This window comes from Aspergillus tanneri, assembly GCF_003426965.1.
Source record: "Aspergillus tanneri strain NIH1004 chromosome Unknown AapTan_1_pilon_pilon_pilon, whole genome shotgun sequence".
NCBI classification, from domain to species: Eukaryota; Fungi; Ascomycota; class Eurotiomycetes; order Eurotiales; family Aspergillaceae; genus Aspergillus; species Aspergillus tanneri.
In genome coordinates this window covers 777018-790220 of record NW_022984628.1, presented here as the reverse complement: position 1 = coordinate 790220, position 13203 = coordinate 777018, and the positions used below count along the sequence as shown (strand labels likewise).

The 13203-nt window shown below is 43.5% G+C and overlaps 3 protein-coding genes across 3 annotated transcripts; 2 read left to right on the top strand and 1 right to left on the bottom strand.

Annotated features, from left to right (window-relative positions):
- Nucleotides 1-291: 291 nt before the first annotated feature.
- ATNIH1004_002302 (uncharacterized protein) lies at nt 292-894 on the top strand (the record flags this gene model as incomplete). Its single annotated transcript, XM_033566997.1, has 1 exon — nt 292-894. One exon carries the CDS (start codon nt 292-294, stop codon nt 892-894), a length of 603 nt encoding a protein of 200 aa, XP_033428992.1.
- A 7540-nt stretch (nt 895-8434) lies between these two features.
- On the bottom strand, nt 8435-9834 carry ATNIH1004_002301 (uncharacterized protein; the record flags this gene model as incomplete). Its single annotated transcript, XM_033566996.1, has 3 exons — nt 8435-9195; nt 9262-9629; nt 9683-9834. 3 exons carry the CDS (start codon nt 9832-9834, stop codon nt 8435-8437), a joined length of 1281 nt encoding a protein of 426 aa, XP_033428991.1.
- A 2283-nt stretch (nt 9835-12117) lies between these two features.
- Nucleotides 12118-13183, top strand: ATNIH1004_002300 (uncharacterized protein; the record flags this gene model as incomplete). The annotated part of the gene is made up of 3 exons (XM_033566995.1): nt 12118-12232; nt 12281-12570; nt 12641-13183. The coding sequence occupies 3 exons, from the start codon at nt 12118-12120 to the stop codon at nt 13181-13183; spliced, it is 948 nt and encodes a 315-aa protein (XP_033428990.1).
- Between the last annotated feature and the right edge of the window lie 20 nt (nt 13184-13203).

Sequence of the window (13203 nt, the reverse complement as noted above, 5' to 3'; positions counted from 1 at the left end):
TCAAATTTTTCAGGACCTGTGCTGGGGATGGGGGATGTTGAACGGGTAATGTTCTCCACCAATTTCACCTTCAATCCTGGGAATAAACCATCTAGCTTTAATTTCACGGCAACCTACAAAGATCAGAAGGGCTGTATAAGTCGACTGCAGGTGAATCAGTGCATATTCAATTTGGCCACGCTATTATATCCCATTCGAATTGTAGATGGTGCTGTTGAGTTTACCTCGTCCTTGGAGAATCTTGGTAGAGCTCCCTAGACCATAGCAGAAATCCACGACTTGAGAGAGCGAATGGAAAATATGGACACCAACAGCACGCTTGGAGGGGTATATCTGGCAGGAAATGACCTTCTCAAGTCTATGGCCGTTGGCCGTCAGAATAACCATGTCTGGACACTGGAAACGACTGGAATGCTCGCACAGGAGCACATAACTTCAGCAGATAGGGTGATCACCTGTAATGATACGTGGAGAGATCCCACTCCAGCAGTTATTTCCGAGCTTCAGAAACTTATGTTTCGTACCGCTCTCTCGGTGCCCTACAACTCTAGCCATCTACTGTATAGATCTTATGCATGGGATCAGATGATTGAGCAAATCCAGACAGCAAATGGTATCAAGGTTCAGGATATGTCGGTCTTTCAGGTGGATTATGGATACATGGCTGCAGGGGCTGCTGTCATGGGTGTCTGCCTAGTCGTTGTGGCATCTACCTTTTATGAGTGGTGGAAGATTGGTCGGCCGATAACTATGAGCCCAACTGAGATTGCAAAGGCATTCAATGCTCCCGTGTTAAAAGGTGATGGGTTGAATGGTGACCTGGATGGGCTTCTACCTATCGTGGGGGATCGCCGCGTACGGTACGGCGAGGTCAGATATAGTGATGCAAGATGATGTTTCCGAGTGAAGACGCTGAGCCGGATAATACTCTATCTCGGCTGGAGCTGTCGTATCTGCATTGGACAAGAGTCCCTCAGCGGGATAGTCACAATTAAGCACTATGAACGTCAGAGGTATCGATGGTAGATGGATGATAAATAATGTTGAATGGTTAGTTTGAGGAATTATTATTGTTGAGGTTCTAACGACTGGTATGAGTAATGGTGCTGCGAGTTGTCTTTCTCTTTGCTTTTCTAATACTATTCTCAACTTAATAAACACCGTGCAAGTATTTAAGTTGTATATTTAATTACAACAAACCCAACAATCTACAAGAATCGTAACCATTCTTCCATGTTCTCAAAGCTCAGAGTGGACAAATATCCGACTTCGGACCAGTAGGGACAATCAAATCCCCCGTGAAGCCTCGATATTGATGCCTAAGCTACGAAAGACATTAATGAATGTCCGTGGTAGAAAAGCGTTGGGTATAAAGTGGTAATTGAGACTGGTTTAATATATAATCCTGATTTCTTTGAGTTGAGACTATCTTTCTTCCAGAACCTTACGATCCTCCCTCGCTGCTTGAAGCACCTGTTTCATCCGAATATATAACGCCAGGTCTTCTTTTTCCTACCTTCCGCTGTTTGGAAATACAACCTTGTGCAGTCGATTCATCCAAGGCCCTATTGGTTAGTAGTATTTAGTGAAGTTTTTATTCACTATTTTAATAAAGTTGCGATTATGGCCTACCGTCCCCTTCTTTAGCTTAGCTAGCTCTTCCACTGCAACATAGTTCCACTTGTCAAACTGTGGAAGAACTTGGCTGTGACGGCAGGCAAATCAGATGGATAAGATCACATTAAGTCCTATATCGAGAATACTAAAGATGTGATGATCCTATACACCTTGGTAAAATGGATGGATTCTATCTAAGGGTGGCGATCTAACGAGACATCAAACGTAGAGAAGGAAGGAAGAAAGAATTCTATCGTACAGGAAATGTGGGAAATCTCTACATTGTGGTATCAACAGTGAATAAAGCAGACTTGGTGCCTCAGGCAGAGTTCGACCTGGACCCTGACAATCGCCGGGTAGCTGGGTCCTTTCGAGGTACCCCTTTCAGCAACATGGTTTTGCGTTGCTGGAGCGGCTCGGTAATTGAAGCATACCTGGAGACATAGTGACGAAACCACCCGGTAAGGCCGAGATAGTGTTCTAGCTTAGCAAGGGTCTTCAGGAATAAAAGGTTGCGTATAGCCTGGAGTTTTTCTTCCAGGGTTGATAGCCTGAACGTATCGACTCTTTGGCCAAGTGGTTTAACCGAAGGAAATCCTATAAAGGCTTTTTTATTTTCAAGCTTGAAGTTTAGCTGTTCGAATCGCCTAAAGACCTCGTTCAAGTGTTTGATATAGTCTTCGAGTGTCTTGGAGGTAATAACAATATTATCGATGTAAGCTCTGGCAAATAGGAAATCCTTAAGAATTTGGTCCATATATCTTTAAACAAATGGTACAGAGTTAATATATCCTATTATAGCTACTTGGAAAACCTCTTGGCCATAATAAGTAACCACGGCAAGACAATTTGCATGTTCAGGTTTAACCGGCTATTAGTAGAAGAACTTGGCGGTGTTAATTACCAAGATGTAAGGACAATCTTTACAGTAGCCATAGCAATAATTTCTTCCTGGGAAGGTAAAGGATAGAGATCAGGCTCAGTCTCCTTGTTTGCAGCTCGCAGGTCAACAACTATATACTCCTTAACCTTGAACTAACGAAGTTCATCGTTCCATACAGGTCTGATCACGACGAATACCGGATAACCGCTTGGGATATGTCTGATAGCTTAAATTAGCTTTTTTACCTTGCGCAAGGGTCTAAATATCTTGTTAATAGCAGTCTCCCCCCTGGGTCCTACACGGTAAATCTTTGCCTTAGGAATATGCTTCTCCCAGCCTGGTCGCAGCGGAATCTCTATTTATTTACTTCGAGATATTTTTATAATTCCTATGTTAGAACCATCAGGCAAAGCCTAAATGTTGTGATTTGATTTTCGACAATTTGTTAAAGCTTAAGGGCTTCGGGCCCATCTCCATGGATGGTAATACCATTAGCTAATACTAAATTGCAGCCGGTTGGTGGTTTAGTACTAACAGATAAGGTGTGGAATACTTTAAAAGCCTAAAGTGCTTTAGTAAACAAATATTTAATATACCGGCGATACACAAAACTAGGTTTACTGCAGTTCTTCTCGTGCCTTTAAAGTTGTTCGGCGAAACGACGCGTATCCCGATTTACTAAGGTAGGAAGATTAGGGAAGCTTACTCTCGCAGCGCCTTTAGCGACTGACGGTTTCTTCGGCTGGTAGGGATAACTAAAGGTTGGAACTACCAGATCCTCGCCACCAGGCAAAAAGGGATCGGATTCAGCCCTGTAAGCAGTGGCAAAATAGTTGTTAGTATTAAAGGTACCTAGGCAGCAGCACCTTGCGAGCGTTACTGGCTTATTTTGGCTGTTTAAGACTTCAACAAAAGAAAAGGAGTTGTTGACTAGATATGCTAAGATAGCTAGAAAAGTACTATTTAAAGGCTTAAAAGCATAGCTATAGTTTCCAAACAATCCTGTTTTTAACTTAATAGGAATTTTGCCTTGGGTCCTTGGCAGGATAACTATTCGGCAAACAGTATATACCGCTTGGGTTAATAACAGGGCTTTGCCTTGCAGATAATAGAAAAAACAAATCCCTTGCAGGATGTAATTAAACCCCTTTAACAGGTAAAGTTAAATAATATCCTTTCAGGGACAAGCACATCGGTGCCGATTAACAACCTTGCCTGAATAAAAGAAACTAGATAAGCTTAAATAGTAATCTTAGTAAAAGAAGCTTTATATCGTGTTTTTAAGCTTGGATTCGGAGCTCCTAGGTAAGGTCTTTGTAAAATAGACCGAGTGACACGGTCCTAACCTAGAAAGAATGAAACAAGATCTATTCAGAACATAGGGCGACTCATATTCGAAACAACTAACTTAAGGGAAGAACTACGTGTAGAGGTGGTGGTCGGGTTGAAGATGGTGTGTGATCACGTGTCAACGTAGGGTTGGGGCTGAAAAGTCTGGTGACTGGGCCATGACACCGAGAAGATAGCAGCGCTTGTTAAACAGTACCTAGCTATTTTTATTTTATTTACTGTAATTGGAGAAACTTTTTTAATTTTAATATTTAGAATATCCCTTGCAAAAGTCTTATTAATAATAGTTAAGGAACAACCAGAATCCAAATATATCTTGCTAAAGGTTAATATCTGGTTTAAACCAACTCGTGTGGTAGTGCAATACCATGTTTAAATATTTAGCAAGTTATAAAAGGTAAAATTAAGAATTTAATCTGATTTAACAATTTCAACCAAATTGGCTTTAATAGTTGGAATTTGGGTATCATAGCCTTTACTAGAACAAGAGAAAAGGTGTTGATGCAGCTAATTATTTAATAAAAAGGCTTTATTATAACAAGTATATAATGCAACTGCTTTATTAATACTAGTATTACTTTCCCTAGCGTCACTTAGTTTAACAAAAGGTAAATTATTAGACTCCCAACCAGCCTCTGTAATACATGTATTATAGGCATTAAAAGATTTGTTATACAGCTCTCTATAATAATAATTGTTAAATCCGTAGAAGGCGGTATTATCAGGGACAAAGGATTTGTTAAATAGCAGTCTATAAATATTTCCAGCTTTATTAACAGCATACGCAGTGTCTTGTTGGTCGGTAATCTCCGCAGGTGCCTGGTTCTCGGTTGTTTGGTTGTTTAATAATTCAGGATCTCCTAATGTTTCAACTCTATAAGCACGTCCATAGGGAGGTTTACCTTGCTAGGTATAATTCCTTGGTTAATAATTCAGGCTATTAAAACAGTTCGTCGATGTCCTTTGGCGATTCCACGAGCTTCGGTTGAAATTCGCAGGATTAGCTGGTTTGTCCGCAATTTGGAGCTGTGGTTTCTGTTAACCTTGCAGGGTTCGCTGTTGGCTATCGCGACTCGGCTGGTAAACAGACTGATGCTTAAAACCGCTATACCCATGCCCGTTACCTGGTGTCCAGACAGGGTATCCAAATCTCGGCACTAGAGACGGGGAGGTTTGGAACGGCGGTTGAGCGTAGTATGGATAACAAAAGGCCTGGGGAGGTCCGAAGGGCCCGAATGGTGCCTAAAGGCATTAGCTTGAGATCCCTGATAATTATTCCTTTCAAAGGGCTTCTGCGTCTGGGTCTGCGGAGTAGCTTTACCATAAAGAGGGCCTTTAGGGGTCTGACGTTGGGATGCCAGGTTCTGCCATAGAAACTGTTGACGCCCAAGTTCCTGCAGAAATTCCGTTTTCGAGGTTTCTGGGGCTGGTTGCCTTACGTGCTGTTGTAAAATGGGATCTAAGGTATTCTAGATCATAGCTATCTGCTGAAACAGCGAGGTAATCTCCGCAGCTCGGGCCAAACGAATAACTTCCTCTGCGAAGGCTTGTGGGAATTTACCTGCGGTAACGTCTCCATAAGTGTACCTGAGTATGTTGACCTTGTTTAGAGCTTCTAGAGGGTTTGGATTAAAGCGTTTACTAAGTTGGCTTAACCAACCTTCTGCAAGCGGCAAGGAGAGTTAAGAATAAATAAAGTTCTACTTCATTCTTTCGTATGGTCTTTGCAGACAGCTAACGCTTACCTGCAGAACACTGGGTACCACCTTCTTATCATAACAACCTTACTAGATTCCTTACTGAAAACCCACGCATGGGCTAGAGGAGGAGGCCCAGTCTGCTTCTGGGGGTGAGTTCAAGTCAAAAACCCAGTAACTTCAGGTCGTTGGAGAATTCGCTTCTGTTAAATTTCTTTCATTTCATTTTATCTTACTCCAACTCTGGCAAAATGTCTTCTCCAATCCTAGTCCAGCTTGCTCGGAGCCTCGTCCATAAACTGGCCTTAGAGCTGAAGTCAGAATACAATATTGCATGGGTTGCTATGATCGAGAAGAAGACAGAAAAGGGGCCCTAATAGCTTTTCCCAGAATGCTTTGAATACCTTCATCATCAAAACCAGGATGGCAGTTGGGAGCCTCTCGAACAACTTACCCGAGCAGCCAAATACTCGAACAACGTGTGGGTTCAGGGCGGCATTATTCATTCTTTGGCATCATTTCTTGCCTTATCTCGGCATTTCCGAAGAAATCTGCGCTGTGTGGCAAATGAGATTCCTGACGATGTTCTGTTCAGGTTGTTCCGCGCAAAGGTGTTTCTAGACTCCAAGCTGCGACGGTGGCAGCCTGACGAGAGTATACACTTTTCATGCGAGCTGAATGTTCCTGTTTTGTTAAGTCTTCTACAGCAGCATGCAAAACGTTGTCACCGGTTCCAGTAAGTTTCAACAATGCTGATATTTAAATAGTATTAGACACTAATATTTACTGAGCCCATACCTTTTCCCGGACGCTAATAACACCAGGCCAGCCCGGCTAAAATATTAAAAAAATTTGAAGTGGACGATAGTGTTCAAACGTTTGATGAACGACTTCCAACCAGGGTAACATCTGTTAGTGCAATGGAAACGTGCTCAACTCAATTCTGCAAACTCCGGACCCCAGCATGTTCACCCCTCAAATAACGAAAATTGCAAGCTTTATTAGTGGAAGGCCGAATCTAGAGGGGAATTTTGTCGATCATTGGGTGGGTTATTATCATGTGGGTTAGATTCAGAGAGTGCAGCTCTACTGACTGTGTATTTTAGAACATATCCAAGTAGTATGGCCTTATGCACACAGCGCAATCGCTAATTCCAATGACGGTTCTTTAGGATGAAGGCAGCTTGAAATCTTTGCCGGAAGACACCACTGAAAGCATGGTGACGACGTGTCTACACGGGGTATTGGAACGGATCCTAAGCATGCTGCCATTGTTAGTGACTTTAGCCGTGTTGAATTGGCTATTTTGCGGGGAAAGCACTTTTTGCTGGAGAATTGGCAGCTAGGCGACTACCCTGACAGATTCTGGACGGGAAAAGTGTTACACGAATTTCATAGATTGAGGATGCATACGTGCTTGCTGCTTTGAAAGTTAGCCAAGCGAACTTAGCTGGTAAGGGTGGTTTTAATTAGCTACCAATATGCTGGTTGTCCTTAGCTGTATGGCTTTGAGACTCGGCAGCCACCGGTTCACAGGTAATCTTATTGTCCAGCTTGTGCATGCGTTTCTTAGCTGGAGACCTCTGTTACGAATTGTGATTTATAGTGCAGAAGGAGATTGAATTATTTCCCGATTTGAAAACTGAGCTTTTATATATATTCATCGGATTGACTGTTTGTTAATAAAGTCCTAAAATATATTGCGTACATGGATCAAAGAATGCGCTTTACATCTCCCTAAATCACAAAAAGGGCCACTTTATATGCAATACAGAGGTGGCTCGCTCGCTTTCCGGTTACATTATACAATGCATGATTGTGATGGGTTGAACCCAGTATATGTTGCTCAGACTAAGGACTTCGCTACTCTATAGGACAAAAACACACATAGCTCTATTATTAAAATTAGCTAGCTCACAGGTGGAGTCTTCTCGTAACACAACTGCTGAGTTGGGAACAAGGCATGATCAAATAGTCGTCGTTGACTTAATAGGCAGTTTGTTCCATTGTGAATACAGGCAAGGAAATCCTTGTTTAATTTCACCCAACTCTACCCAGCGTCAGTGCAGACTGCGTATCATGGCGCTGCTGGGAGACTAGATTAAACGGTCATAAATCTAAAAGTTGATTCGCCTTTGTTGTTGAATAAGAGAAAGTCCTCATGAAATGGATATTTCCACTCTATCGCCTTGCGGCACCTACCTGAGCATCGTGGATCTGTGGCGTGGCCGAGTACGGCCGTCGAAGTGTCTAGTTTACTAAAGTGGAGGGGCCTAGATGGCCAAAGATAGGTCTTGCTAGGCATGGGACCAGATCCACAGAAGGGGCTGAGGCTAAAGTTCGCATTTTCCACCCAATCGGGAAAAGTGCCATGAACGGATAATATCCCTCCAGGGCAAGAACGGGACCCGACCAGCCTCAATCTTTTCAACATCGACATACCCAAGCCCTTAGATGATATATTTATTCATATCCTAATATAATCATCCAACGCACGAAATTAGCCGAGGCCTTTATTATTAATTATCGTAAGGGAAGATGCTATGATGCAAATACCTGAGAATTGGACAGCCAGTGGGTTGCAGTAGTACCTAATTGGCCCCAAAGAATAGGTCCACTATGAGTCTCCTAAAGCTTGATCAAACGAGAATGGCACTACACTATTAAACTCTATACCGGTACTCAGGTAACTAACATATAAAAGACATTCTCTGAATGGTGGTGCGGTATATAAGAGTCGTACTCCTGTGGTAGTCGTCTAATAATTGCTTGGCTTCTTTCTTTTCAGTCCCATGAACCAGAGAATTATCACTATTCTTGTTTATTAAACCGAAGTACACAGCCAGTGTAGTGTCAAAGTAAGAGAGTGTACACTCACCCAGATACCCTATGCCTTCCACCCTTTGCCTTCTCGGAACTTCAGCCAACGCAAACAACACATCATCATTGTTCCAGCCATGATAGTCGCCGCACTGAAACATTGTGGACCAATGTAACTGCCACCCTCATCGTCAAGTATGGCCCCCGCGATTGGGCTTCCGATCAGCAACCCAAGGCCCGCAAAGCTGAAGCTCATACCCATCCACGTGCCAACTTTGCCAAGATCGGGACTGATTCCAGCAACAATTGTAGGGGGCAAAGAGACACACGCGCCAGAGAAGAATCCATAGAATATAGAGAAGACGACCAGCCCACTAAATGTCCTTACCGCGGTCCAGGAAAACCCCAGGATAGATGTCAAGAGAAGGGAGGGTATTATGGTATTAATAGGGCCGATATGGTCAGCTATCAGACCAGGAATAATACGACCAAATGCTGATCCGGCGCTCAGGATGGAGAATAGATAGAAGGAAAGTGAAGGTGAGGTGCCCAAGATTTGTGTAGCCCACATACTGACGTAGAAGTATGGAATGTAGAGGCCGAGAAAATATAGGAAGAGTCCCAGACTAAAGATGATAAACATCGGGTTGCGGAAAGCGGCGGCATCAAAGAGAGTTCTGGCTTTGCCAGGGGCAGACACGCGAGGCCTTAAAACAGCGAAGCTGAAAATCAACGTCCCAAGAACAATGAATCCCATTACACGTGTCGCCCACCCAAATCCAATAGCCGGCTCCAGTCGATGAAACACGATAGGATATAAGACACCACCTGAATGATGGGGGTCAGCATAGACAGCTTCCACATAGCTTAAATTCGCTAAGGAATCATTCATACCAACACTTCCCCCTGAAGCGGTAATTCCTGTAGCCAAGGCACGATGTTTAGTGAAGTACTGGGCAACAATTGCAACACTAGGAATAAACAAGCATCCAGCACCCAAGCCAACTACGACTCCCTGGGCAAGAAATATTTGGTAGTACTCCGTAGCGATGGAGGTCATCATCATTCCAAATGTGGTGAGACAGGTACCAACAACCACAAGGGTTCGAAAGAATCCAAGATCATATACAGGACCAGTTAGGATACCGACTAGAAAGAGAAGAAAACCCTGAAATGTTCCAATCCATGAGATATCAGATGGTGAATGGAGGGAATTCAACTCATAATACGTCTGGAAGGCACCAAAGCTATTTACAAGTCCCCTGGTTCTCGATTGTTAGATTTTGGAACAGGCCAGATAGAGTGGGATGTTTACCATGGATTGAAGAACAAAAAGAACGCCCCAAGAACCTGAATCCAGGCAACAAAAGTGCAATCTGTGGTAGACTCATCAACCAGCAATTTCGTCGTTGTAACAGGCTCTTGGCCTCTGTCACGCACATTGTCGCTAGATGTAGATGATGGCATACCGAATTATGCGGTTCAAAACAAAATAGGAAGACTCGGTGGCTATTCTGTATTCTTAGTTGTAATGAAAATATAGGGAGAGGTATAGATACAAAAGTCAAGCAGAATCTGATAGAGCTGAGGCAATTGTAAGGACATAACTTTATGGTGAGATAGCTATAATGTCTTTTCTTAGAAGCAGGGGCTACATTATATATTCTGCAGCGCCATATCTGGAATATTCTCTTCGATTTATAATAATGTCGAATTCCTTTGAGCTGTTGATCGTGCGTTATTTAGCCGTTGTACGAAATCTAGGGCTATTAGTTCTTTTAGCATGCACCGTCATCACGTCATCAAGCGTATGTGGGCTGTTAACTGTATTTCCGCGGACAAAAACGAAGATGCCCAGTGGATCCGAGTGGAGTTTCTGCTGAGACTATCGAACAGTATGTATATATACTAGTTCATTAGGGATCTCGTAAATCCCCACAACGGCACTCCATATAATAGAAGACTTTTTAGCAATCATATCCATCTCTTGGAAACTGGCTATCATTTTTAACTTTTTTGTTTTGTAAATCCTTTCCGGTTGCTATTGCCGTGTCTTGATTTATAAGCACTGCCCCACGATAGTTAACGCGATTGGGACGTCTGAAGATATAATTGCAAGGGTTACATTAGCGTCCGATGCAACTAATATTTAGATGGGTCGGGAGAGTCATCAAGATGCTATGTACAACTGAACCGACATACTTGATGAGGCACTCATCTTCTGCTCCTTAACAAGAAGCTAGCGGCAACAGATACGTGATTTAGACCAGGCATTTAAAGCTACAATCCGTTAAGGTTTGACGCCATGTCGCAGGTAAAGACAGTGCGTGCAGTCGGTATGTTTGGTCAAGATCAAGGCTTTTGGGGTGAACAGGATGGATCTTCTTGAGCGTGAAAGGAATATATCCCTCCACAAACTCCGAAGAGAATGGGCGTCGAATTTTCCGGGACTATTGAGACATTTCGTGAAGACACAGACATCTGTCAACATAGGGGATGGGGTATTTGACCTTGTTTATGGCGGTGGGTTCAGCTGCCGTTCAAAGGGGTTGAATTTTGAGAAGGAGCTTATGCAGATTATGAGGCCGCGACAATTCATATGCTGATTCACATGCCAAAGGAGCTTTCGTGGGAAGTAGCAGCGGGAATTCCGGAACTAGATCCAGATTCACACCCTGCCACCGTGACCAGAGGAAAAGAGAAGATACCACCACTCACAGTCTCCGAATACGGTATGGACTACTGCCCCTCAACTCTCTATCAAATTGAGAAGTTTAAAGCAGGGATATATACTGCAATGGAAGTCTACACGGCGCAGAATACAGATTGGTGGTATATGGTCATAAAGTGTAAGGAAATACTAGCTGACTCAATATATGAGTTATTCATATGTTCATGAATATTGCGAATGTGAAAGGCCAGTATTCATTTCGCAAATTTCAGGAATATCAATATTCCTTTCGGAGCTTTACCTCTGGACATCAGCAAGGAGGCCACTCTCCCAGGCAATGTGAAAAACTTCCGCAAGACGATTTACATCTTCCATGTTTCACTCGCGGTTTGTTGGTATATGCGTTAGAATGGCGAACATTGCTACCTACACCTTCTAGTTCAATTGCAGAGTCACCTTCGTATTCATATCAGTGCAGCACCCCTCAACAAGGCTAGGCAGTACTCCATATCAGAATAATATACTCCGTCCTAGCGATGGACTCGGCTTTAGTAATATACTTCCTTATGCGGCTCTGATTAAATTGCTATAGACTTGTAATTAGCATAGAAATGAATCCATGTGCACCGCCCTGTGTATACATCTTATTGCAGACAACGATGTATCCTGAGTAGTTCAGCCGGGCTTACATATTGGAGTAGACGAAAATCGATAATTTTTCTTTCCTGTACCTGATTTTATCTTAACTCTATTCCGACTTAGGAATATTTAAGAAATAGCGTCAACTATTCCCACTGGCTGTACTCGGATGATGACGCTGGTGCCCCACTTTCGCCCCACTTTCCCAATGTGGTCGAAAATGCGAACTTTAGCGTCATCTCTACCAGAACACCCCATCGGTATACTTCAAAAGGCTTTTCCGACACAGCAGCGTTGTGTGGTTCAAGCGATCGCGTAGAAAATTTTATTTAGTTGGTACCTAAAGGCTCGGTAAGCAGGTTTAAATAAAGGAGTAAAAACAAATCATACTCACATCCATGTTTCAAGCTCACCGAATATCTTAACCACAATCTAGAGCCATGGAGACTCGTGAGTATGCATACAAGCAGGGCAGTGAGGGCGAGAGTCTGATGCTTGATGTCCACTGGTATCCGGGTTCCCCTCAGGGGAAAGCTCATGATGGCCATCCAATAGGTATGTGTTCTCCCCAGAAGACGCATAATGTATGCTGATATTCCAAAGTTGTTATATTCCATGGCGGCGGGTTTGTACTGGGTTCGAAATCGATAATTCCCCAAATCCAAATTAAAACCCTCTGCCGTCTTGGATTCATCGTCGTTGTGCCCAATTTTCGACTTTGTCCCCAGATATCGGTGTTTGATGGACCCGTTACTGATTCAAGGGACTGCTTGAAGTGGATCGTATCTTCGTTGGTGGCAGTTCTTGACAAGGAAAGCAGTGCTGTGAAAGTTGACGTGAATCGCATTGCAGTCACGGGTCATTCATCTGGCGCAGGGCTTGCGCTGTTGACGGTGAGTAATGTAGCCCAAGTTAAGAATTTGATATCTTATAGCGAATTGATACCAACCAGCTCCCACTCAGGCAAATACCCAAATCCATATATCCGCCGTTCTCGACTTCTACGGCGGGAAATATTACACCGATCCTAGCTGGCACTCTCCGACACCCTTCTTCGCCAATTCCCCTGATTACCCTGCCTCTCTGGCGGACCAGGTATTCTCAGGACCACAGGTGTCGGCCGCAACACCGTGGCTCGGCCAGGGCGACATACCGCCACGCGATGCTTGGCTATCAAACGGATTTAAATCCGGCAAACACCTTTCCCTGGTGACGAAAGATGGAGATTATACCCGCATTGATGGAGCTAGTGGTTTCTCTCCTGTATTCCCCCCGACGATGTTTATTCATGGGGACTCAGACACTGTTACTCCGGCACGGATCAGTCAGCGGGCTCATGAGGAACTGAAGTCTCTGGGAGTTAAGACGGAACTTCTCCTGGTGCCGGGTAAGGACCATATGTTCGACATGTTTTATGGGAATGAAGAAGACGATGAGTATAGAGAATATGTGTATCCGGGGTTTGAGTTTCTGGCAAATAGGGTTGGCTTATATGGATCTGATTAACATAAATAGTTTTCTAAGAA